Source organism: Mercenaria mercenaria, chromosome 4 (assembly GCF_021730395.1).
Source record: "Mercenaria mercenaria strain notata chromosome 4, MADL_Memer_1, whole genome shotgun sequence".
Taxonomy (NCBI): domain Eukaryota; kingdom Metazoa; phylum Mollusca; class Bivalvia; order Venerida; family Veneridae; genus Mercenaria; species Mercenaria mercenaria.
Genome location: NC_069364.1, coordinates 25,551,924 through 25,577,618, shown reverse-complemented (window position 1 = coordinate 25,577,618; position 25,695 = coordinate 25,551,924). Strand labels below are relative to the sequence as shown.

The following is a 25,695-nucleotide window of genomic DNA, read 5'->3' as shown; positions in this document are numbered from 1 at the left end:
CTCTTGATCAGATTTTCAACTAAAAATCGTTTCCAAATTCGGAGAGTAATTTTAGACTGGACAAGTTGCATTTAAACCAAAAATACAGTCATGAATTTTAAACCTAGAGGCAGTCTAAAATTTCCAAAATGGAGTCCAAATTGTACTTTTCTCGGAAGTCAAATTGATTTTTCTTTCAATTTGCAAATGTAGTAAGTTTTAAAACATTGTTCTTGGTGAAAACATGCTTCAGTTCAGTCGGAAGTTGGACAAACATTAAATAAAAGAGTTGGTTCTTGTTTGATAGCGAAAGACAGCTTCAGCATGTGGTTGACAAATGTTTTTTACGACGAAAAACCGAATATATATTCATTTGCATCAGGCTGGTTCATATGAACCAGGATGATACAGGTGATCCGTAAGAAGGCATCCCTTACAGAAATATAATTTGCTGAGTACACATGTGGTGGAACAAATATCGAGAAAACGACCCCATTTTGGTCGAAACGTCCCCCCATTTGGTTTAGAATTTGCACCCCACCCCACATTATGTCTATATATTTTTCATTCCATTTTTTTTTAATCGTTTGTATTAACACCTTATGTAATTTAATCAACACCTTTAAACTATACAAATATGTGCATTGATTGAACTGTATATTAAGGTTATAATAATATGAATTAAGGCACCGCCTAGCATGGGGATTTATCTTTGGCAGTGGCTAGTGGACCGTCACCGGTGCAGCAGTACTGAGGTCAAGTGCACCGTCACCGGTGCAGCAGACCTGAGGTCTAGTGCACCGTCATTTTTGTTATATATAAAATATAGCCTTTATGTAAAGTTAAATCAAAAGATATTTTCACCATTAAAATGAAAGAACATAACTAAAAGAATGAAGTAAGATAAACAATGACTTACCTGTTAATTTACCGTTTTACCTTAAAGCGCTGATCTCCGTTCTTCGGCAACAGTGGTATCCATCATTTACTAAGCTATTTCCGAATGACATAATGAATTTCATTATAAGATTAATTATTGTCTGCATTTGGATATATATGTACGTATATCAAAATTGAAATTCGATCTTAATTTCAGATTTATTATGTCAGTGACAATTGACAATTAACTCTTCATGAAACCTGAAATTCGGAAATGTTGACATGATGCAAGCAAATATTTTATAATGTACATTTACGGTGAAAACTATTATGATTTCAATATTTGTTACATTATTAATTAAAAAAAGCTACATCTTACGAAATCTATGATAAAAACTGTGAAAATGGAGGTCTACAAATGTAGGCTTTGTTGGTAGCTTGTTAAAGTTATTTAATAATTAGCTTGGACGTGTTTGTCTTTTGTATTGGCAGCTCTGATCATGAGATAGTGAATCTAAAATTAAGTTCGGATTTCAATTTTGATGTATCCAGATACAGACAATAGCTAATCTTAAATGGACATAAATATACTAGTATGCTATTTATGAAAATTAAAAATTAATTATTTCTTTCAATGAAACTCATTCTGTCATAACCGAACGTTCTTCTTAAGAATCATTCCGCCATAATAAACTTTATATTAATAGAACATATCTGATAGCGGCACAATGTTTTTAATCGGTATACTGTATCGGTAAATTAAAAGGTAAGTCAAGGTTTATTTAAATTAGAATCATCTTACTTCATTCTTCTAATAATGATCATACATATAACTGGTGACAATAAGTTATAATTATAATTCAAAGAAAAGCTATATTTTATATATAACAAAAATGACGGTGCACTAGACCTCAGGTCTGCTGCACCGGTGACGGTGCACTAGACCTCGGGTCTGCTGCACCGGTGGCGGTTCACTAGCCACTGCCTTTATCTTTTATATATCCACTTACAACGAAATATTCAATAATCAAAAGAACTTGAGTGAAACTTCGCTCTAACAGTTTACATTTAGTGTCATCATACCTCTTTCAGCAATATCATTCTTTGCAAAATTTACGGGAAGCCGTGACGATGACGTCATTCACCGCGTTCTCGCACTGGCTTTAGGATTTTTTGTTTGTTTTGCACTCCAAGCAGAAACTTGACAGCCTTTACACTTCCTTCCTGTTTTAAAAGTGTTTTTTCAGTTGCATGTACAGTTTTCATTACGAAAAGGAAGTAAAAGAACAATGTTGGCGCAGTTTACGAATTTCTGTGACTGATTCGGGGTGCTTGGATGTTCATGCAGACAACCAGTCTGCGACGTGTACGTAAACCGGAACCGGAAAACATCGAAAAAATTGCCTCAGTATATGCAAACAACAAAGACGAATAACTATATACGGACGTTACCGTCTCGGGGATTTTCATCCCCTATTACTAGTATCAGGTGTCATAAGCCCATTAATCACCAGTTTTATTCTTTTAAAGTGTGAACATTTGAGAATGGATTATCTTTTTCTCAGCCAGAACAGCACAATTAGCCAGGGCTTTCCCTCGGGTTTTTAGCTCGACTATACGAAGTATAAGGAGAGCTATCCTACTCGCCCCGGCGTCGGCGTCTTTCCGCGTCCCCACCTTGGTTAAAGTTTTTTCAACATATCTCTGTAATTACTTGATGGATTTGATTCAAACTTGCAATACTTATTCCTCATCATCATCCACATCATCTGACACAAGGGCCATAACTCTGGCACCAATATTTCATGAATTATCCCCCCTTTTCACTTAGATTTTCAGGTTAAAGTTTTGATGCACTTTCACTCTATCTCTGTTATTACTGAATGGATTTGATTCAAACTTAAAATAGTTGTTAAGCATCATCACTCACATCATATGACACAAGGTGCATAACTCTGGCACCATTTTTTCATGAATTATTCCCCCTTTTTACTTAGAATTTCAGGTTAAAGTTTTGGTGCACTTTCACTCTACCTCTGTTATTACTGAATGGATTTGATTCAAACTTAAAATAGTTGTTCAGCATCATCACCCACATCATATGACACAAGATGCATAACTCTGGCACAATTTTTCATGAATTATTCCCCTTTTTACTTAGAATTTCAGGTTAAAGTTTTATGCACTTTCACTCTATCTCTGTTATTACTGAATGGATCTGATTCAAACTTAAACAATTGTTCAACATCATTACCCTTATCATATGATGCAAGGTGCATAACTCTCGGACCAATTTTTCATGAATTATTTCCCCTTTTTACTTAGAATTTTAGGTCAAAGTTTTGACGCATTTTCACTCTGTCTCTGTTATTACTGAATGGATTTGATTCAAACTTAAAATAGTTGTTCAGCATCATCACCCACGCCATATGAAGCAAGGTGCATAACTCTGGCACCACTTTTTTATTAATTATTCCCCCTTTTTACTTAGAATGTTAGGTTAAAGTTTTGATGCACTTTCACTCTGTCTCTGTTATTACTGAATGGATTTGATTCAAACTTAAAATAGTTGTTCAACATCATCACCCACACTATATGACACAAGCTGCACAACTCTGTCACCAATATTTAATGAATTATGCCCCTTTTTGCTTAGGATATACTTATATAGTGTTTTGATACATTTTATCTTTACCTCTCTTATTACTTTAAGTTGATATTTTTGACATAGACTCAGGCTATTGTGCAATATCTTCAACCACAATTGGAGTCATTAAACACTCCAGTGACAGCTCTAGTTTCCTCATATGTGCCCAGTTTCACTATCCAGCATCGAAATAGTCGAGCACGCTGTCTCCTGTGACAGCTCTTGTTTATTTGGGAGTCCATGGATGCTAATTTAAGGGTCCCTAATAATTTTTGGGGGTCCACAAATTACTGATCTTGGAAATGGTCATTATAATTATTACTATAAAAATTTACCCTAAAACCGAATGAACTTGTATCTTTTTAATTTAGATAGCAGCTGATTCAATATTTCGGTATGGTATCTTTAAAAATGGCATGAGCTTCCCAATTCTGACCGATAACAAAAGATGTGATAGTCTTTTTGTTATGATCAAATAGCCAGTAATTACCGGCAATTAACGTGTCACCTCATGTCAATTATGTTGTTCACAGCTTGATCTCGGTTAAAGATAATACTCAGTCCTTAATTAGTATCATAATTTTTGTATTTATTAATATTTTTTTCATCAAAATACTTTTAAATTTATATGAAATTAATTTTGTTTGAAAGAAAAATAAACCATTCGATCTTTTACGGAACGTAACGGCGATCTTAAGATTTTAGCAGTGACAGTTAGCGCGGAGAGTAGTTTCCCTTTACCAAAATGGCGAACATCAGTAACAAAACTTGTTTTTAAGTTGGAAAATCGTCTATACCTATGTTTAATACGGACCCACGACTCGGGGGGTGGTCCCGGTGGTAAAAAAACTGCGCATTTTTAGCTCACCTGTCACATAGTGACAAGGTGAGCTTTTGTGATCACGCAGCGTCCGTCGTCCGTCCATACGTCCGTCCGTAAACTTTTGCTTGTGACCACTCTAGAGGTCACATTTTTTGTGGGATCTTTATGAAAGTTGGTCAGAATGTTCATCTTGATGATATCTAGGTCAAGTTCGAAACTGGGTCACGTGCCATCAAAAACTAGGTCAGTAGGTCTAAAAATAGAAAAACCTTGTGACCTCTCTAGAGGCCATATATTTCAAAAGATCTTCATGAAAATTGGTCAGAATGTTCACCTTGATTATATCTAGGTCAAGTTCGAAACTGGGTCACGTGCCATCAAAAACTAGGTCAGTAGATCTAAAAATAGAAAAACCTTGTGACCTCTCTAGAGGCCATATATTTCACAAGATCTTCATGAAAATTGGTCAGAACTTTCACCTTGATGATATCTAGGTCAAGTTCGAAACTGGGTCACGTGCCATCAAAAACTAGGTCAGTAGGTCAAATAATAGAAAAACCTTGTGACCTCTCTAAAGGCCATATTTTTCATGGGAGCTGTATGAAAGTTGGTCTGAATGTTCATCTTGATGATATCTAGGTCAAGTTCGAAACTGGGTCACGTGCGGTCAAAAACTAGGTCAGTAGGTCTAAAAATAGAAAAACCTTGTGACCTCTCTAGAGGCCATATATTTCATGAGATCTTCATGAAAATTGGTCAGAATGTTCACCTTGATGATAGCTAGGTCAAGTTCGAAAGTGGCTCACGTGCCATCAAAAACTAGGTCAGTAGGTCAAATAATAGAAAAACCTTGTGACCTCTCTAGAGGCTATATTTTTCATGGGATCTGTATGAAAGTTGGTCTGAATGTTCATCTTGATGATATCTAGGTCAAGTTCGAAAGTGGGTCACGTGCCATCAAAAACTAGGTCAGTAGGTCAAATAATAGAAAAACCTTGTGACCTCTCTAAAGGCCATATTTTTCATGGGATCTGTATGAAAGTTGGTCTGAATGTTCATCTTGATGATATCTAGGTCAAGTTCGAAACAAGGTCATGTACAGTCAAAAACTAGGTCAGTAGGTCTAAAAATAGAAAAACCTTGTGACATCTCTAGAGGCCATATTTGTGAATGGATCTTCATGAAACTTGGTCAAAATGTTCATCTTGATGATATCTAGGTCAAGTTTGAAAGTGGGTCACGTGCCTTCAAAAAGTAGGTCAGTAGGTCAGTAGGTCAAATAATGAAAAAACGTTGTGACCTCTCTAGAGGCCATATTTTTCATGGGATCTGTATGAAAGTTGGTCTGAATGTTTATCAACTGGGTCATGTGGGAAGAGGTGAGCGATTCAGGACCATCATGGTCCTCTTGTTATGATTTTACATGGGTATCTGCGCAAAGGAAACTTCAGTGCAAATGAGTTTCGTGACCAATTTTGCGGGTCCAGTGGACGCAGAGGCACTAAAAATTGCGAGTTCAAAGCAGTAAAAGCGCGTCAGGGACGCAGAAAACCTGCATCCGGGAAAACCCTGATTAACATTTGGTGATACAAATACGAAAATGAACTTTATTAATCATTAAACATTATACTTATGTTTATATTCAATATAATAATACAATACAGTGAGAAAACAACATATCATTTTATCATTTTCCGCAGTTTACATAAATCAATTGGAACATTATAATAGATTTATTTTAAAACAGTTAACAACAGTCACAATTATTATTATACAAAATCACATCATAACATTATTACTGTTTCTAGACAAAATCACTTGTTCAATCTTACTTCTTATATTTACAAAACAACTTCTTGGATAGTTAACGCCTTTTTCTAAATTACATTCTTTCGACTTGTCCTAAACTGATTGTGCTGTGGATTGGTTTGTAAATAGTGCTCAGGGTAGCCGTTAAAGATCCAAGATACACATGAAAAATGGTACTCACAAGTAACTAATAGAATTAAATTATATTTTAAAAAATGATATGTTTTACTTGCTGAAAAACTTGGCGATTTGGACTTCGCCCGGAGGCGATAATTAGGCGAAGTGGCCGAGTTTAAAGCGACGATATCGCTCAAATCGCCTTGTAGGATGATCCCTGTACAGTTTGACAGAATTATTGGTTATATTTTAAATTTTTTTTTACACATACTTTGAATTCCTGAAATAGAATTGATCTCTAATCTTGATCCCAAGATCTTATATCATTTTTGGATGGGAAAAAGTCTGCTTATAAAATTCAGAAGAAATATTTGTCAAGAAGTTCTTTTTCATCAAGAACGTGATATGCCAATACAAATCAAGTCTGTTATAAATAACATTTACTTACTATCTGCCCCATGCTATGATAGGTTTCACCTTTGAAAATAATATTTTCTGCCTGCAAAAAGCAAAGGATGTCAGTTTGGTCCCTGTGTCTCATTCCTAACTTGTTATATATTTAGATATAAACATATATATATATACTAACATATTTAGTATAAAGCTGGATCTCACAGGCAGTATACATCATAAAGTACACTGGTAGTTTGTACTATCATGTAACAGCTAAGACCTACTGAAAATAAATTCTAGAAATACATACAGAAGAAGGATACTTAGGAATTATAATCAGTTTAACGGGGGGTACTTAACCTTTAGCCTGCTGGCGGCAAGTGATTCTGCGTTTACGACCAGTGCTGACCAAGACTTATGTCTGCACTGTTCGCTATTCAGTCAGTAAATTTTCAGTGAACACCCCTTTGATCATTCTCGCATACCAGAGGTCTACCGTGGTTCCCCGTCTCGGGATTTTGGCGAACATCTGATGGATGAGAATGCCCTTTGATAAACAAGTGGTACTGCCCAAATTGAATGATGGATCAATCCATTTTAGAAATTTAGCAGGGTAAAGGTTAAAAGATTGTGAGTGGGTTAGGAGTATAAATTATTGTGTACTTGAATACCTTGAATTTCATTCTTTGTATTTAACTAAAGTTACAAGGGAAAAGTCAGGGAAAAAATGTTCAAGGTCAGAAAATTCTTGGAATTTTTAATTGGTCAGGGAAATTTTAAAATTGGGAAAAGGTCAGTGAAAAGTATATGTGAAATTTGGAACTAGAGGTCGAAAGCTGAGGAATGAATTTGTAAAAAGCCAAAAAGAATGTCTAAGACATTTTCTTTAATTTTGGATAAACCAAGCATTTTTACAAATCTTTGAGTTAGCGCTATAATATATTCGGAATTTCACATCCAAAAATGTTAAGTCTGTTTAACAAAATTATTTAAGAATTTTAATGGAAGAATTAAGACTGTAGAACATGTGCTTTACAATAAAAAGGGCAAACAGTTATTTTAATCATCTAATTTTATTAAAAAATAACAGTTCTAAACTTTTCCTTTTTTCACAAAGTGTTTAGGTTATAAGTTGAATACAGCGGTTTTAAGATATTAATTTCGAGTGAGCGTTAGCGAAGCGAGAAATTAATATGTTAAAACTGTTGTATTCAACTTATAACCATCTTACAGTTGGCCACGGCGTTATTGGGCAGAGTCTGTTAAATTGTAACATTTAACAAATAAATTTATTTAATACATACATTTAATGTGACAACTGTATGTGAAATAGAATGGCCAGATTTGAACGAAATGGAGCAATTCCATTGGCAGAGGGACCTGTAAAGTCATTAAATAATCATGTAACAAAACCATAATAGTAATACAACATATTAGCACTATGTACACATATTTTTTTTAGTGGGGGTGTTTTGACAAGGTAATTTTTTAATTAAAGGGGGATGTTATGACCATAAAAAGGGGGATGTTTTGACAGTCTGTATGCCGGGCGGTATGTAGACCAATCCGTTTCTGGATGATAACTCAAGAACGCTTAAGCCTAGGATCATGAAAGTTGATAGGGAGGTTGGTCATAACCAGCAGATGACCCCTATTGATTTTGAGATAAGTAGGTCAAAGATCAAGGTCGCAGTGAGACAGAACAGTTAAACAATTTCCGGATGATAACTCAAGAATGCTTGAGTCTAGGATCATGAAAGTTGATAAAGAGGTTGGTCATGACCAGCAGATGACCTCTATTGAATTTGAGGTTAGTAGGTCAAAGGTCAAGGTCACAGTGACCCAGAACAGTTAAATGGTTTCCGGATAATAACTCAAGAACGCTTGGGCCTAGGATCCTGAAAATTGATAGGTGTGTTGGTCATGACCAGCAGATGACCTATATTGATTTTGAGGTCAATAGGCCAGAGTTCAAGGTCACAGTGACCCAGAACAGTTATACAGTTTCCGGACGATAACTTGAGATTGCTTGGGCCTAGGTTCATGAAACTAAATCGGGAGGTTGATCATGACCAGCAGATGACACCTATTGATTTTGAGGTCAGTTGGTCAAAGGTCAAGGTCACATTGACCCAGAACAGTATAACTTTTGTGTACAGTGAACAAATAATTTCTGTTCCTTGTGCAATTACTGAATGCATCAAGGGGGGCATTTTGTGTTCTACGAGCTCTTGTTTCATTTTGAATTTTCACACCATTTAAAGATGTCTGTGTTAAAAGAGATTACCTTGAAACCAAGGAAATTGCTGCTGTTTAAAGTCCCTACACACTGATTCTGTTATACATGCTGTGTCAAGGAATAGCTGACCAAAAAAAAACCCCAACAAACAATAGACATCAACCTTACAAGAAATTCAGTCTGCAACTTTACTGCAAGTAGATAGAAATGTGATACATTTAAACTGCATGTACTCCGTGACTGATTTGAGCATTTTACATGTATTATAAATGACATAATCTTGCATCAGGAGACAGGTCTCAAAATGAATGCCTTAAACATGAAATCTGAAGTGTGTTATTGTTACATTGTTCATATTAAATAAATTGTTAAAGTTGAAATGAAAGATATTCTTGCTATAACTTGAATGTTTAACTGTCAATTTTGTAATTTCTTGTGTTTTTCTCTATTTAAGCTCTTAATTTTTGCCTTAAGCACAAAGATGGCATCATCTCTCAACACAGAAAATGAAGAAATTGTAAATGGTGACAAGCTTGACCTTGGTAAATTTCTAAAGGAAAGACAAAGTCCAAATCCCTCAAGAGATAGAATAGTTCAGAATTCTCAGGAAAAATTTAGTCAAAATAGACAGAATTCTGCAGATGCCAGTAATTTGAGTAGAAGTCAGAAAGAGCGTAAACTTGACGATTTTTTAAAAAATAAGCGTAGGCATGGTAGAAGAAGAGGGAAAAAGAAATTAACAATATCTGATGTTAGAGCCGAGGCGGCTAAAATTCTAGAAGAGTTTTTACAAGAGCAACTTTCCCAGCAAGCTATTCAGACAAGCTCGCCAGAATATCAGAGAATTGTTGAAGTCAGTGTTACGGAGAATACAACTCCTAGTGGCGAAAGTTCTAGTTATTTAGCATCTAGTAGTAATATTTTACGCGAAAATTCTATTCCATATGCGGATGAAAGTGATACTGAACTTAAAAAGTCCGAAAGTCTGCCTCATGACAGTTTTGTAGAACTTCAGAGAGTTGATGCTCCAGCAGGATTGCCAATTCACCATGAAAAGTCAAGATCTGCACCTCATACTCAGGAGGAGGACGAATGGCGACAACGTCCCAGCAGAAGGTTACCGGGGTTTATTCAGCCTACACCCCCAGCTCCTCCTGGTACCCCACATACACCGTCCGAAAATAGTTCTAATGGAAGCGCTTCTTTACTGCATCCAGTGCCTTATACGGGAAAACCAACCGATTCCAGTATACTTTGCTCAAGTGATTCTTTAGGTACATTCAACAGTTTAGAAAGGCGACATTCACCTCCGAAAAAGCCGGTGCCGCCATCGGCACTAGACGCACTGAACCTTCCGAGCCCACCTTGTTCCCACAGTCGTTCTGCCACTCCTGTTACTGATGGTGAAACAAGTTATGGATCTCCAACAAAACAGTCTTACGTTAAACAGGACAAAAAGAAAAAGTCCGGATGGAGCTCATCGAGTGACACAGACAGTGCCGGTAATCTCCATAATCACGGAAGAAAGAAAAAATCCATGTTTAAAAAGGCACAGCAAAGAATGCAAATTTTCTTTAGGCAGAAGAAGAATAAAGCAAGCTACCACGATGAAATGGACTTTGATGATGAAGATGGATATGAAGGAGGTGTAGATGAAAAAAGAACAAAACCTAAGAAGAAACATAAAAAACATAGTAAGGAAAAGCACGAAGCAATGGATGTGGCTGATAATTATGTACCTGACGATGATAGGAAAATTCTTGAAGAGAGGCATATTCAGAAAAATAAACGTATACACCAAACACATAGCGGAGAAGATGGAAGGACTGTTATACGCAGTGAAGAAGTCTCAGAGACTGTCGACAGTATAGACAGGAAAGAGGTAAAACATACAGAAAAACACTGGAAAATGAAAGAGAGTTCAGGACAGGATGGCAGTATATTTGGAAAGCTGCGACGATTCACGTCACGTGATAAAGGGAAGAAACATAGCATTAAAGGTACACATTTTAAAAAGCTTTGATTTATATAAGTTTATTTATATAACTGTAAGTGGATCATATTGTCAAAGATATCATTTTCATGGACAGTTTATTGATTTGATTGTTAGATTCATTAATGTAACAAGAATGACACTGGCTGGAGAACCCAGATTTAATATAACTTCAATCAACTGTTTTTTGTGTTGTCAGATTGTTTTTAAAAATGATCAATTGTTGTATTTCAAACTGTTGTAAAATTATTTTCTATATCAGTGTTTTCATGCATGTCAGTCACTTAATCTTCTAAAGTTTTTGTTGAACTATGTTCAAAGTTACCGTCATGTTTATATCTTCGGTGGAAGTTCGAAATTCTGGCTCAGTCAGATTGAAACCCTGGTTTAGTGCACATAACAACTAGTAGAAATCATTTGATAGTACTGAAAGCTTTTTGCTTTGGAAAAAGATCTTAAGCTGGTCTTATGACAAGTTAAGAACATAAACTCACGAATGGTTTAAATCTGTGATCTTTTGGTGGATTCACCAACTTAGTGATACAAATTCACTTCACCACCACTCTCCTGTATTGATACATTTCATGCTTTTGTTACTTTGACAGAATCAAAGTCAGCACATTTTGGGAGAGATGAAGCTGATTATGGTGAGGGCAATGAAAGCAGTTCAAAATATTCTCGTGCAACATCGGTTCCTGGCAGAGCTCAGCATACTAGGCCAACACAACTTGGACTGGATGAAACGGACGATGCTAACTTGAAAATGTATACAAATAGACGAGGATTTGAGTTTTCCAATGTTGACAGTCAAGAACTACATCCTGGTATTAGGCATACAACTGCAACTCAGGTTAGTTGTTCTTAGTATCTTCTGACATACGCATTCAGGGCATGCATGATGATACATTTTACATTTGTATTTTTGCAGTACATATAAATAGTAACACTAGAGTGAAGGCATGTATTCTGTGCTTTCTACTGATAGGATGCTTCATGGGAGAGCTTATGTAGGGCATATAATAACATGTATCATCAGTCTATTCCATTTCCATTGGTTAGGAAATGTTTAAATAAATTTTCCCTTGTATATAGTAATAAAAAGCCTGAATTTATGTCCGTACATATGTACACTTTGCCAGAATCCTAGTAATGCTTGTATAAATCTTGGTTTCTTTATTCCTAGTCAGTCAGAATATCAATGTATCGCTTTTACAACAAATTTGAAATCAGGTTGTGTGTAGAGAAGAACAAGAAAAGGACATAAGACGTCATTCCAGTCACCTTGATATTGTTGATCATAGCGGACAAATGATAGAAAGACTGTACTTTGATGCTGACGGCAATGAATTACCGAAGAACAAGTCCTTCTCTTTCCTTCAGGAGGAAGATGTACGTGAGCGAGTGATAGACGATCATGGTCGTAGAAGAGTTATACGAGACGTTACTCATCGTGAACATATGGAAGTTGCTGAAGAGTCTGAGGGAGGTAAGACAGTTTTGAAGGCTGTCACATTAGAAATATTTATGAAAAATTATGAAAGGCTTTTAGATAGCAGATCAAAGTATTACTGCATGACTAATTTCATTGAACTTCACTGTAAAAGTTTTAATAGATATTGAGCTTTATCGTAAAAGTTTAAATGGTTACTTCAGGACACATTAGAATGAACTTTTTCCGAGATATTTGAAGTTTAAAAATGAATTTTCAGTGAAAAAAAAGCAGGTGTTGTAAATTTTGCCAATTCAGTAACATAGTTGCAAAGAGCACAGAAGTTGACTTACAGTGTGTGCCCTGTTTGCATGTGTCACTAGGCAGTTATAAAAATATTGACATTATTGTTAGGTGCTAAAAAAGGATTGGATGAAATGAACGAAGAGGAAAAAGAAGAATTGTATGGTAAAATAGCAAGTAGACTGGCATCTATAGGAGATAATCTCATGTCAGAGAGAGAGGATTCTAGAAGCGCTTCAGCAAGTCCACGATCCAAGCTGACTGACGATCAGAAATCCAGTCCTGAACAAGGTACTGCATAAAATTTATTAAATGCTATTTTGAAATATCTCTTGTCTAGCTAAAAATATTCCAGACTACTGCTTGATTTCGATGTTAATGATTTTAAATTCATTAATATTCGTGAGAAACTAATTTTCATGGATTTCATAGTTGTGCCAGTTCACGAATTCATATCCCCTTGAAATAGTTGTTTAACCATGAGAGTTGATGCCCACAAAATTAAATGATTTCTCAGTGTATTGGACTTGTCTCTAGATTAACCTCAGACTATCATATTTTTGAAACTTAATTTTATAGAATTTCTAATCATAGAAATCAATGTTTATGTAATACTATGTGAATTATTTAAGTTAAGGTTAAATTTCAGTTTCAGTACATCAGATTTCAAAAGCATGACTTATGCTCATAAGACTTTCATGTTCATGTTTCCATAGTTAATAACTGCCTAGAACTCAAAAGAATTACTTTTTGTACTTTTTATTTAAAGTTGCTAACAAACTAAGAATAACTTCTGAAATTTTCAAGAAAAATTGACCTAAATCTAGAGGCTTGTTTTGATTACGAGTTAAAATAAGTATGGAAGAATATTCATACCTTTTAGAAAAAATACTTTTGATTTGCTACTCTGATCATATTTTTTGGCTAGGAAATTGTCCTAGAATATTTACATTTACTGTGCTTTTGAATAATTGTAATATTTACACTTTATGCTTTTGAATAGTTTTCTTGGAAGTTTACACTTTGTTTACACTTACTGGTACTATGCTTTTGAATAATTTTCCTATAATATATACATTTACTATGCTTTTAATTAATTTTCCAAGAATATATACACTTACTATGCCTTGGAGTAATTGTCCTAGAATTTTTACACTTATTATGCTTTTGAATGATTGTCCTAGAATATTTACACTTACTATGATTTTGAATAATTGTCCTAGAATATTTATAATTCAGTTGTACAAGTTTTGAGAGGATGGCTATGTTTCATAGTCAAAACAGTTGTTGAAATGAACATATCTTTTTTTCTTCAGAATTTACAAAAACCACTTTGACACCATTAGAAATTGAGTTGAGAGATGAATTAAGGAAAGTTGCTGATGATATGGATGCCATGGTAAGCAATTGTTGTTTTGCAGCATCTTCAGAAATGTCCTCCATTCTTATTTAGCAAACACCGACGTAATATGTTTACATGAAAGTGATTAAGTGTGCCTTTAAAGTGAAAAATAAGATCAGATATTCTCCAGCTGTATCACAGGTAATTTGTAGGGCTGTGAATTTGCATCAGTTTAAGCAAGACCAGGGCATCATACAAGGTGGTACAGTAGTATTTTGCTGTACCAGAAGCCTAATGTCGAATTATTTTATTCACTTCAATTTTTAGCCCACCATCATCAGATGGTGGGCTATTCAAATCACTCTGCGTCTGTGGTCCGTCGTCTGTCCATCTGTTAACACTTTCTCGTTATTGCATCTCCTCAGAAACTACTGGGGGAATTTTGACCAAACTTTGTCAGAATGATGTATTGGTACCCTAGTTGTGTCGCCCTGAAAATCAGACTAGTTCAACAATTTTTGAGTGAGTTATGGCCCTTTGTTTATTTTTATAATTACATAGATTTATATAGGGGAAAAACTTTGAAACACTTCTTGTCCAAAACCACAGGGCCTAGGGCTTTGATATTTTGTATGTGACATCATCTAGTGGTCCTCTGTTAACATTGTTCAAATTATTCCCCTAGGGTCAAATATGACCCTGTCCTGGGGGTCACATGGTTTACATAGACTTATATAGGGAAAAACTTTGAAAATCTTCTTGTCCAAGACCGCGTCAGTAGCCTAGTGGTAGAGCGTCTGCTTCGAGAGCGGGAGGTCGTGGGTTCGATCCCTGGCCGCGTCATACCAAAGACGTAAAAAATGGGTACTAGTAGCTTCCTGGCTTGGTGCTCAGCATTAAGAGGATAATACTAGGACTGGTCAGCCCGGTGTCAGTATAATGTGACTGGATGGGGTATCAAGCCATGTGTCTACAGCGTGACATTCCAGTGAGGCAGCACTATAAAGTTTGGCATTGTGCTCACTGTTACAAGTAGACACCATCGTTAATGTGACTGAAAAATTGTTGAAAAACACATTAAACCCGAACACACAAAAACTGAACTTGAGGTCTAGGACAGAATACTGTGAAATCATTTAATTTTGTGAGAATCTAATTTTGTGGTTAATTTTGTTGATTAATGCAGTCAAGAAATCCATGAAATTTAGTCCACAGTTTTTAATGACTTCATAGCTAATCATCCACCATCATTCATTCATGGGAAAAAGTTGTCATTTACTTATGTGCATTTCAGACATGGAAACCTGGAATGCCAAATATGTAAATTGATCACCTTTAAATGAAAATTTATGCTAATCTTATAGCAAGGAAAAGAATTTTACTGTCAGAGCTTACTTGGCAGACTTCATAATCAGGTACATGAGTCAATGATAAGACTGGAGTATTGTTTAGCTATCTGTTGACATGCTACAAAATCATTAATATTTGTGGGGGACTGATGTGAATTTCATGGTTGTGTGAATCCAAGAAATTAAATTCAAATAAATAAGTAAAATTCTATTTTTTTTTCAAACTTTGAAATCCACAAATTGGTATCCCTATGAAATAGCCATCTTTGCCTAAAGTATGAAATTTCCTGCCCTCAAAATTGAATGATTTTATAGGTCTATACATTATGTTTTTCAGTTGGAGGCTAATGCAAAAAAAGCTGCTCTGCACATTACGGGTCTCGTCACGTACAATCATTTCAAGAATATCGTTCAGGACTCTGTCGGTCAGGAGCAAGGTTGGGCTCAGGTTGCTGCGGTGTTCCATATCACTAAACGTGCCATGAGGTTGGCAGGGGCAAGCGGGGCTCTTGCGTTGCAGATCAAAGAAATGAGCTTGAAGTACATTGAGGATACATTTGCCAACTGGATTGTCGGACAGGGTGGTTGGGTAGGTAGTGAAGATATAATCTACCAACCTTTTCTCTTTAAGTATGGTATAGAAATTGCATGTTTGACATTCAAAGTATTTCATTTCAATAGAAACAAAAAGAAGTCTGGACGCAAATGAGAAATCAGTGTTTTTTCCATTGAAATATAGGCTCCTAAATGATGCAAAAAAAACAGAAAAGAAAATAAGCAATAATTATCATACAGATATACAAACTGAAATTGATAATATGTGTATTAATTATTACAGGAGAGCATGCTATCAGATGCTGACTCGGAGACAGATTCAGAGCTAGACTAAACGTGTTGCCATGTAGTAGGCTATTGTTCATCGGGATCCAGACTTGCGATGTATGGGGACATTTGGCCATTAGCATCTAATATCAGGGTCACTAGCATTAAATGCAGAATACTCATATATCTCAGAATTTGCTGTGAATTGATTGTAGTCAGATTCAAGACTGACTTTAAATGATACATAATTTGAAGATAAATTATGCAGCTGCTGCATATGGAAACAATTTAAGAAGACGATATAATAGTTCCACAGTTAACTTGTGAAATGTTGTAAAGAACAAACTTAATACCTTACAATCTCATCTATACGTATTAGTTTTTCTCAGCCTTAAGATGGGAAGCTGTTTGAGAAGGGAAAGAATTTATGCATTTATATTAATATGTTCATACTATCTTGTTACTATTGTCCCAAGATTATAGTACAATTTTTCAGTACCATCTGAAGGTAACCATTTTCAGATTTATGAACAAGATAGATTATACAGTCTGATAGAAAATTTGTGAAAGAAGTAAAATGAAAGTAAACAGCAAACATTTTAATTGATATTCTGTGAATAAAAATTGCTTTCAAGAAGTATGTGCATACTCAATAAAATCACATGTATGCACCTATAGGACTTGGAAAGTTGTGTCTATTTTCATATGTATTTTGGTGGAAACTCAACCACATGTTACTCCACTTGCCAAAAATTCATGTTTGACATGGCTAAGCTTCCATTTCTCTCACTTTTAGGGCAGATTAGATCAGATTTTTAGCTGGACTTTTCGAAGAAAAAGTAGAGCTATTGTACTCGCCCCGGTGTCGGCGTCGCCGTTGGTTAAAGTTTTTGATAAAGTCAAATATCTCTGTTACTATCAAAGCTATTGACTTGAAACTTAAAATAGTTATTTACGATCAAAGTCTACACCAGGAGACACAATTCCCATAACTCTGGTTTGAATTTTGACAGAATTATGCCCCTTTTTAACTTAGAATTTTTGGTTAAAGCTTTTGATAAAGTCAAATATCTCTGTTACTATCAAAGCTATTGACTTGAAACTTAAAATACTTATTTACCATCAAAGTCTACACTAGGAGAAACAATCCCCATAACTCTGTTTTGAATTTTGACAGAATTATGCCCCTTTTTAACTTAGAATTTTTTGTTAAAATTTTTGATAAAGTCAAATATCTCTGTTACTATTAAAGCTTTTGACTTGAAACTCAAAATATTTATTTACTATCAAAGTCTACACCAGGAGACACAATTCCCATAACTCTGGTTTGAATTTTGACAGAGTTATGCCCCTTTTTAACTTAGAATTTTTGGTTAAAGTTTTTGATAAAGTCAAATGTCTCTGTTACTATCAAAGCTTTTGATTTGAAACTTAAAATACTTATTTACCATCAAAGTCTACACTAGGAGAAACAATCCCCATAACTCTGATTTGAATTTTGACAAAATTATGCCCCATTTTAACTTAGAATTTTTTTTTAAAATTTTTGATAAAGTCAAATATCTCTGTTACTATTAAAGCTTTTGACTTGAAACTCAAAATAGTTATTTACTATCAAAGTTTACACCAGGAGACACAATTCCCATAACTCTGATTTGAATTTTGACAGAGTTATGTCCCTTTTTAACTTGGATTTTTTTAATACTGGCAAAGCTCTAATTCAGAGTCAAGCACCGAGAAAAGTTGAGCGCTGTCTTACGGACAGCTCTTGTTATGTAAATATTTTGTGTCGGCCATTTCTTGTCATTGTTGAACTGACAACACTTAACACATGTTCCGACTTAATGCATTTATACTTTCCAGTCAAGTTGGAAATAAAGTATATATTTATTTGAACACAACTGAATTATTGTTCTAATTTTCCTTGATGTAGGTATTTGGACAAGTCTAAAATTATCATCAGTTTTTACAAACATGTTCCTATACAAGATTGATTAAAAAAGGCTTTAAGCTATTTCAAAACTCTATTAAAATAAAACCTCATGATATATGTGCCTTGGGTACATGCGGCTAACATTTTTTTACTTGTTGAAAGCTGTAAATAATGTGTCTTGTAACAGATTTTTTGAAATTCTTACATCTACCCTATGTCAAAAATTTACATTGAACTTGGATATGAGAAATAAGTCTTTAGATCTGCTTGTAAATAATGTGTCTTTGAACTGATTTTTTGAAATTCTTACATCTACCCTATGTAAAAAATTTACATTGAACTTGGATATTAGAAATAAATTTCTAGATCTGCTTGGTTGCCATGTCTGCTTGAAGTAGTACTGACAGCCGATTTTTTCTTCCACTTTTTGCTGCTAACAAAATAACTCTTAACAAAAATGTTGTTGTGATAAATATATTGTAATCAAGGTGAACAGCTCAATATTGTAACATTGTGATGATAGATTTTTACTCTTGAAGTTGATCTTTACATTTGAAATCATTTTCAGGAAGCTAATAAATTATCCTGCCATTTTGTAATTGTTTGTAGATATCTGTTTGTTTCAGTTTAAGATTGAAATATCTTTCACGAGTGAACACCAGATGCAAGATTTTCACAAGTTGCATAACCAAGAGTGAAAATATTTGATATGGTATTCAGGAAGATATTTTGAGCTTACATTTAAAACAAGCAAATTTTCTTTTTATTTAATGTTTTGACTAAATTTACACATTTTATAGTTTCTTAACAGTGAAAAATGTATTTGATATTTTTCACTATGGAAATACCAGATATATATATTTGTACCCCCCGACAACAAAGTTGTAAAGGGGGGTATACTGGTTTCAGGTTGTCTGTCTGTCTGTCCGTCTGTCTGTCCGTCCGTCTGTCCGTAGACGCAATCTTGTGCGCACCATCTCTCCTTATCCCCTTGACAGAATTTAATGAAACTTCACACAAGTGATCAGTACCAACAGTAGTTGTGCATGGGGCATGTTAGGTTCTTTTAGAAAAAAAATTTGCAGAGTTATGGAACTTTGTTTTTTTGTTACTATACTATATACATAGACACAGTCTTGTGCGCACCATCTCTCCTCATCCCCTTGACACAATTTAATGAAACTTCACACAAGTGATCAGTACCAACAGTAGTTGTGCATGGGGCATGTTAGATTATTTCAGAAAAAAATTTTGCAGAGTTATGGGACTTTGTTTTTTTTGTTACTATACTATATACATAGACACAATCTTGTGCGCACCATCTCTCCTCATCCCCTTGACACAATTTAATGAAACTTCACACAAGTGATCAGTAACACCAGTAGTTGTGCATGGGGCATGTTAGGTTCTTTCAGCGACAAAAATTGCAGAGTTATGGGACTTTGTTTCTTGTTAACATACTATGTACATACAGTCTGCATATGCAATCTTGTGCGTGCCTAATCTACCAAACCCTTGCACACAATTTAATGAAACTTCACACAAGTGATCAGTACCAACCCTAGGTGTGCATGGTGCATGTTACATTCTTTTAGATAAATATTCTGCATAGTTATGGGACTTTGTTTTTTGTTACTATACTGTATACATACAGTCTATATACATACAGTCCACATAATTATGCAATCTTGTGTGCATCAAATTGCAATGTACTGTGTCAGTGCATGCGGGGGGTACATTCATCACCTTTAGTGATAGCTCTAGTTCACTCTATTTCGATAATTCACTGAAAAGCATGTAATAATAGATATTATTGATTTAGCAATGTTAGTAAATTATAAATTGATTTTATCCAGTTGTTACTACATCCTCTTGAGTGATTTTTAAGCCCAGTGATCTTTTCACTAGTAATTTGTAGTTATGTTTTGAAATTATAATAAATTATGTTTTGTACAAACTTTTTTTTTTTGCATAAGTGCTAAGTTTGAAGATGTCTGTTTTGAAAAATCATTCCATAGTTTATATCTATTTGTTTAATATGTTAAAGATTTTCTAGTAAAACTAGATACATGTTTTTTTAAGGAAGTTGAAGATTTTTATTATTAACAATCTAAAAGTGCAATTCTTATTAGATCATGTATTAGGCTGTTGAGGCATATTTTTTACTGTTGTTTAGTTCCTAATTCCTGTAAACCATATTGAACTGTTAGAGGTAGATTCTTGCATATTGTAAGAGCATAATGATTAAGGTCAATGCAAAAGAAGTCTAAGTGCAATTTTTTATTAGACCATGTATTAGGTTGCCGAGGTATATTTTTTACTGTTGTTTGGTGCCTATTACCGGTGTTCTATTATTAAGTTGTAGAGCTGGTTTCTTCCATTTTGTAAGAGTATATAAAATATTATTACTTGACTCCTTATATATATCTCAGGTCCATAGTATGTGCTACAGTTCAAGATTAAATTTTGTTGGATTAAGTCAAAACTTGAAGAATGTAAATATGAAAATTTATTTCGGAATCTGATGTCCAGAAATAAAACACTTTAACTGAATGGCTTTGCTGGTCAGTAGTCAAAACTGTTCACCTTCTGTCCTTCAGACCTCGGGCCATAGTTTTTGACTACTGACCAACAAGCCATACAATAATTTGTACATTCAATTTGTTTATTGTTTATACACATACTGTTGTTTCCTAAAGTTTATACCTTAACTAAGTGTCTAACATATTGAAATTTACTGTTTACTGGATGGTTTTATCTTAAACAGAAATTGATGTATCCGTTACATTTTTAGCTCGACTATTCAAAGAATAGTCTAGCTATTCTACTCATCCCGGCGTCGGTGTCAGGGTCGGCGTCACACCTTGGTTAAGTTTTTGCATGCAAGTACATACAGCCATCAATTAAAGGCATATAGCTTTAAAACTTATTTTTTCTTTTTCTAGGTCAATTACCAACCTCTCTGGGTCAAGTCCCATAACTCTGACATGTATTTTGAGCAAATTATGCCCCCTTTTGGACTTAGAAAATTTTGGTTAAAGTTTTACATGCAAGTTACTATCTCCAAAACTAATGCAGATATTGATTTGAAACTTCACATGTGTCTTCGGGGTTATAAAACTAGTTGATAGCAGCAAGTCCCTTAACTCTGACCTTCATTTTGGCTAAATGATGCCCCCTTACGGACTTAGAAAATTCTGGTTAAAGTTTTGCGTGCAAGATCATACAGCTATTTCTAAAAGGCATATAGATTTGAAACTTATTTTTTCTTTCTCTAGATCAATTACTAACCTCACTGGGTCAAGTTCCATAACTCTTACATGTATTTTGAGCAAATTATTCCCCTTTTTGGACTTAGAAAATCCTGGTTAAAGTTTTGCGTGCAAGTACATACAGCAATTACTAAAAGGCATATAGATTTGAAACATTTTTTTTCTTTTTCTAGATCAATTACCAACCTCACTGGGTCGAGTCCCATAACTCTGGCATGTATTTTGGGCAAATTATGCCCCCTTTTGGACTTTGAAAATTCTGGTTAAAGTTTTACATGCAAGTTTCTATCTCCAAAACTAATGCAGATATTGAATTGAAACTTCACATGTGTCTTTGGGGTTATAAACCTAGTTGATAGCAGCAAGTCCCATAACTGATATGCATTTTGGTCAAATTATACCCCCTTTTGAACTTAAAACTCTTTTGATATTTAACCTTTTTGGGTAATATTTTCCTGCTTCTGGGACAATATTTCGAATAGTCGAGCTTGGCTGTCTTATGGACAGCTCTTGTTGTTATAATCACCGTTAAGATCTGACAAGTTATCTGGAGTCATTTTTGAAGAAAAATAATTTGGTTCAAAGTTTATAAAACCTGAGTTTGGAGACCAGTCTTAGAATGCAGGCTTTCCATTGGTCAATTTCAAGATTGAGTTCAGAATCTACCAATCAAATGACCAAAGATTTGAGAGTGGTCTCTAAACTTTGGTTTAAAGCTTTAGAACCTAGTGTAGTCTGTTGATAGAAAACTCTTGAGAACAGTTGTATGAAACATCATTTTGTATTTTGTGTGTTTTTAAAATTTTACTCTACAGGTACTGATAGTATGTTAATAAATGAAGCATCATTTTGTATTTTGTGTGTTTTTAAAATTTTACTCTACAGGTACTGATAGTATGTTAATATATAAATTTACTGATAGTATGTTAATATATAAATTTTGGTGCATTTTTCATGTTTTGATGCAGATTTAGTTTTACTGCTATTAGTATCCATCATATGATTGTTTTTTTGTTGTTTTTTTAATTTCTGTATAATCATTAAGGTAGTTCTTCATGTTAATAATAAAAAACAATTCTACAATGTAAATTTAATTAAACCTTGGTGTTGAAAAGGTTCAGGACATACTTTATTAATGAAAATTTGGGAAATAATAGATAGGGGAAAGGGGGTGGTGGGGGGGGGGTGATTTTTGTGCTACACTAATTTGAAAATATATTAGAATTAAGCACATTTTTTTTAATGGAAGTCTATGGGAAAATGACAATTTTTATGACATTTTCGGAACAAGAAATTTTCTTACAGTAAATGAAGATTCTGGTGAAACTTCTCATAGTTGTAATGGATATGTATGTAATCTATTATATGGTCAGATATAAATGAATATGTCGATTGTGCTTATGTCTGGAGATATTTGCCTGTGATTGTAATGTATATGTAATCTATTATATGGTCAGATATAAATGAATATGTCGACTGTGCTTATGTCTGGAGATATTTGCCTGTGATTGTAATGCATATGTAATCTATTATATGGTCAGATATAAATGAATATGTCGACTGTGCTTATGTCTGGAGATATTTGACTGTGATTGTAATGGATATGTAATCTATTATATGGTCAGATATAAATGAATATGTCGACTGTGCTTATGTCTGGAGATATTTGCCTATGATGAAATAGGCCAGAAATTTTCAAGCTGATTTTTAGTCATTATAAGGACTTATATCATGGGTCAACTTTTTCATTGCTTTATATTAGCATAAGAATGATAGCGACACTGTCACTTTTATAAACTTGTACACAAATGGCCAAGAATGCATACAGTGAAATCATTAATATTGGTGGGGGACTAATTTTCGTGGTTGATTCAATCCACGAAATTTAATCCCAACGAACAAGTAAAATGCCCATTCATTTTATATTAAAAAGTTGAAATCTACAAATTCATATCCCCACGAAATTGCTGTTTTGACCAAAACCACGAAACTTCATGCCCACGAAATTGCTGTTTTGACCAAAACCACGAAACTTCATGCCCACGAAATTAAATGATTTTACAGTAGATTGGTTTTCAGTTCTGTATGCTAGGCCCAAGTGTTATTTAAATAAATAACATTTATGCCATGACCTTTTGATTTATCAAACATGTGGAACTACCTTAATTAGAGTGATTAGTATATTAAATCTTTTTTTTAATCAATTTAGGGCAAACCTTTTTGACAGATTTGATCACTTTTATCATCACTTTATATCAAATGAAGCATTTCTACATATGCTTGCTGCTGTTTGATTCTCTCCATATTAAATTTTGCCATTTTTTTTCTAATTTTTGTTACACAAGATCTCGTTATGTTTTGTTCAGGGAAGATGTACTTGATACTTTAGTGAAAATCAAATGCCATATTACCTGTACTCTGTTGTGGGATAGTGCGTAGTGCACCAATATAATCAGCACAGTTCCCCCATACATTATGTATTGCAGCATAATATTCAAATTGTAACATTATTCATCATTATTACACGACACATTTTATAAATCACCAGTCCACAGTGCTATATGACTGGCCTATATTCAACACATGTTTACTGGGCTGATTTGTCAAAAATTTGAAAATGAAGTTGTGAAAAATTTAATTGCTGATGTCATGTAATAAAAACACTTATTGAATGGCTTTTTGGTCAATAGTCGAAAAAATTGTACTCTGTACGAAGGACTGGCAAGCAGTTCAATAAGTGTATATTACTGTTTAACCTTTAGCCTGCTAAACTTCTATAATGGACTGGTCCATCATTCAATTTGGGCAGTACCATTTATCATTTGAAGGGGTGTTTACTGAAAATTTACTGACTGAATAGCGAACAGTGGAGACCATGATCAGCCTGTGCAGACTGATCTTTGTCTGCACTGGTCGCAAAGGCAGAATAACTTGCCGCTAGCAGGCTAAAGGTTAAACATTTTTATAGCGGATTTTTCAGTGCACTTTCAGTTGTTTTCTGCTAGCATTTTCTAAGAATTTTGGGTTTCTTAAAGTTGTTCTATTTAATATTTTAATGTTTTTATTCTAAATATGCAGTATAAGAGTACAAGAACAAAATGACAGCTTTTGATGGGTTATTAAATAATTTTTTTATAATTTATACCCAATTAATAAGACTGTACAGTTATATACCAGATGCATTGTTGAGGGGAGGTAGACTAGATGTACTGTCAATCTTGTAGGATTCATAGATATAAATCTGGAAAAATCCTGCTTTAAAGGTTCTTACTATGCTCTCTGAACTATTTAGATATTTAAAATGGAGTGTAAATTGCATAAAAACAACATTTTATTTAAAATTTGTAAATGGATAAAAATGTTCAAAATAAATGAAAACAAAATCGTTCATTGAAGTAATTCAGAACCATTTTCATGAGATTCGGTGACAGTGTTATGTTAATGTTGCATTTTGTCAGCCAGCAGCTTAAGCAATCAACAAATTTTTCAGCAACTTTGTTCTTCAGTTTGAATATCTCTCAGGTTCTCTGCTTTAGGCTATGCAAAATTATAAAAACAATAGTTTTGTTTGCTTCCGCATTTGAACTTTGTGTACGGTACTGTTTATTTAAGAATTCTGTGTTAAATGGGAACATAATTTTTCCCAGTGTGTTTTTTGGATCAGTTGTTTTTAAACCTTAATTATACCATAGACATAAATACAGTTGAAACTCAATATCTCGAACTGGCTTATCTCACAATTCTGGCTAACTCAAAGATATTTTGAAGTCCCATCCCGAAAATAAAATATCATTTTAAGTCGAATTTTGGCTATCCCTTGGAATTCGAGATGATAAGTTTTGTTTGGAATTTCTTGTAACTTTGCACCAAGGATCAGTGTAGATGAAGAAAGAACAACTTGATTTATATATAAAACCATATTGTTGTGATAGCTATTGTAAAATGAAAAATATGAAGTTTTCTATTCCTTTTACATTTTTCATACTTAATGCAAAATGTGCTGTCAATGCATTCATTTTGTTGGCGCTGTATATTTTACATGCAGAAGTGATCAGTTTTTCCGTTGTCCATTGTAACTAACAATATCAGTGGTAATTTGCATGGACATCATATGTTCACTGTGAAAATTGTAACTTTCATCTTACATCCAGTATGTTTGTGTATGTGAAATGAAACTTGTGTGTATTTATGTGTCACAAATACCATACTGTTGTTACAGATATTGTTAATATAAAATACTGAATGCTAAGATGACTTTATTTTCAATGACAGCTTACCTCTGTCTGATGCAAACTCGAACATTATTGAGGCGCGCTATGAGAAAACCAACATAGTGCGTTTGCGACCAGCATGGATCCAGACCAGC

General features: G+C 34.3%; 1 protein-coding gene across 3 annotated transcripts in view; it reads left to right on the top strand.

Annotated features, from left to right (window-relative positions):
• LOC123551210 (uncharacterized) overlaps positions 1-25,578 on the top strand; it is a 39,157-nt gene extending 13,579 nt beyond the window's left edge. The window contains exons 1-9 of one of the 3 annotated variants that reach the window (XR_008370525.1): positions 89-191; positions 9,341-10,886; positions 11,485-11,729; positions 12,110-12,365; positions 12,723-12,902; positions 13,928-14,010; positions 15,640-15,891; positions 16,141-22,144; positions 22,215-25,578. Coding sequence is in view for 2 of the 3 variants with exons in the window: in XM_053540801.1 (XP_053396776.1) it covers positions 9,368-10,886; positions 11,485-11,729; positions 12,110-12,365; positions 12,723-12,902; positions 13,928-14,010; positions 15,640-15,891; positions 16,141-16,191 (2,586 nt within the window). In the remaining variant the exon portion in view is untranslated. Of the gene's footprint in view, positions 1-88; positions 192-9,340; positions 10,887-11,484; positions 11,730-12,109; positions 12,366-12,722; positions 12,903-13,927; positions 14,011-15,639; positions 15,892-16,140 lie in introns of those variants that run through there. The other 2 variants (XM_045339957.2, XM_053540801.1) reach the window with 2 other exon arrangements.
• Positions 25,579-25,695: the final 117 nt, after the last annotated feature.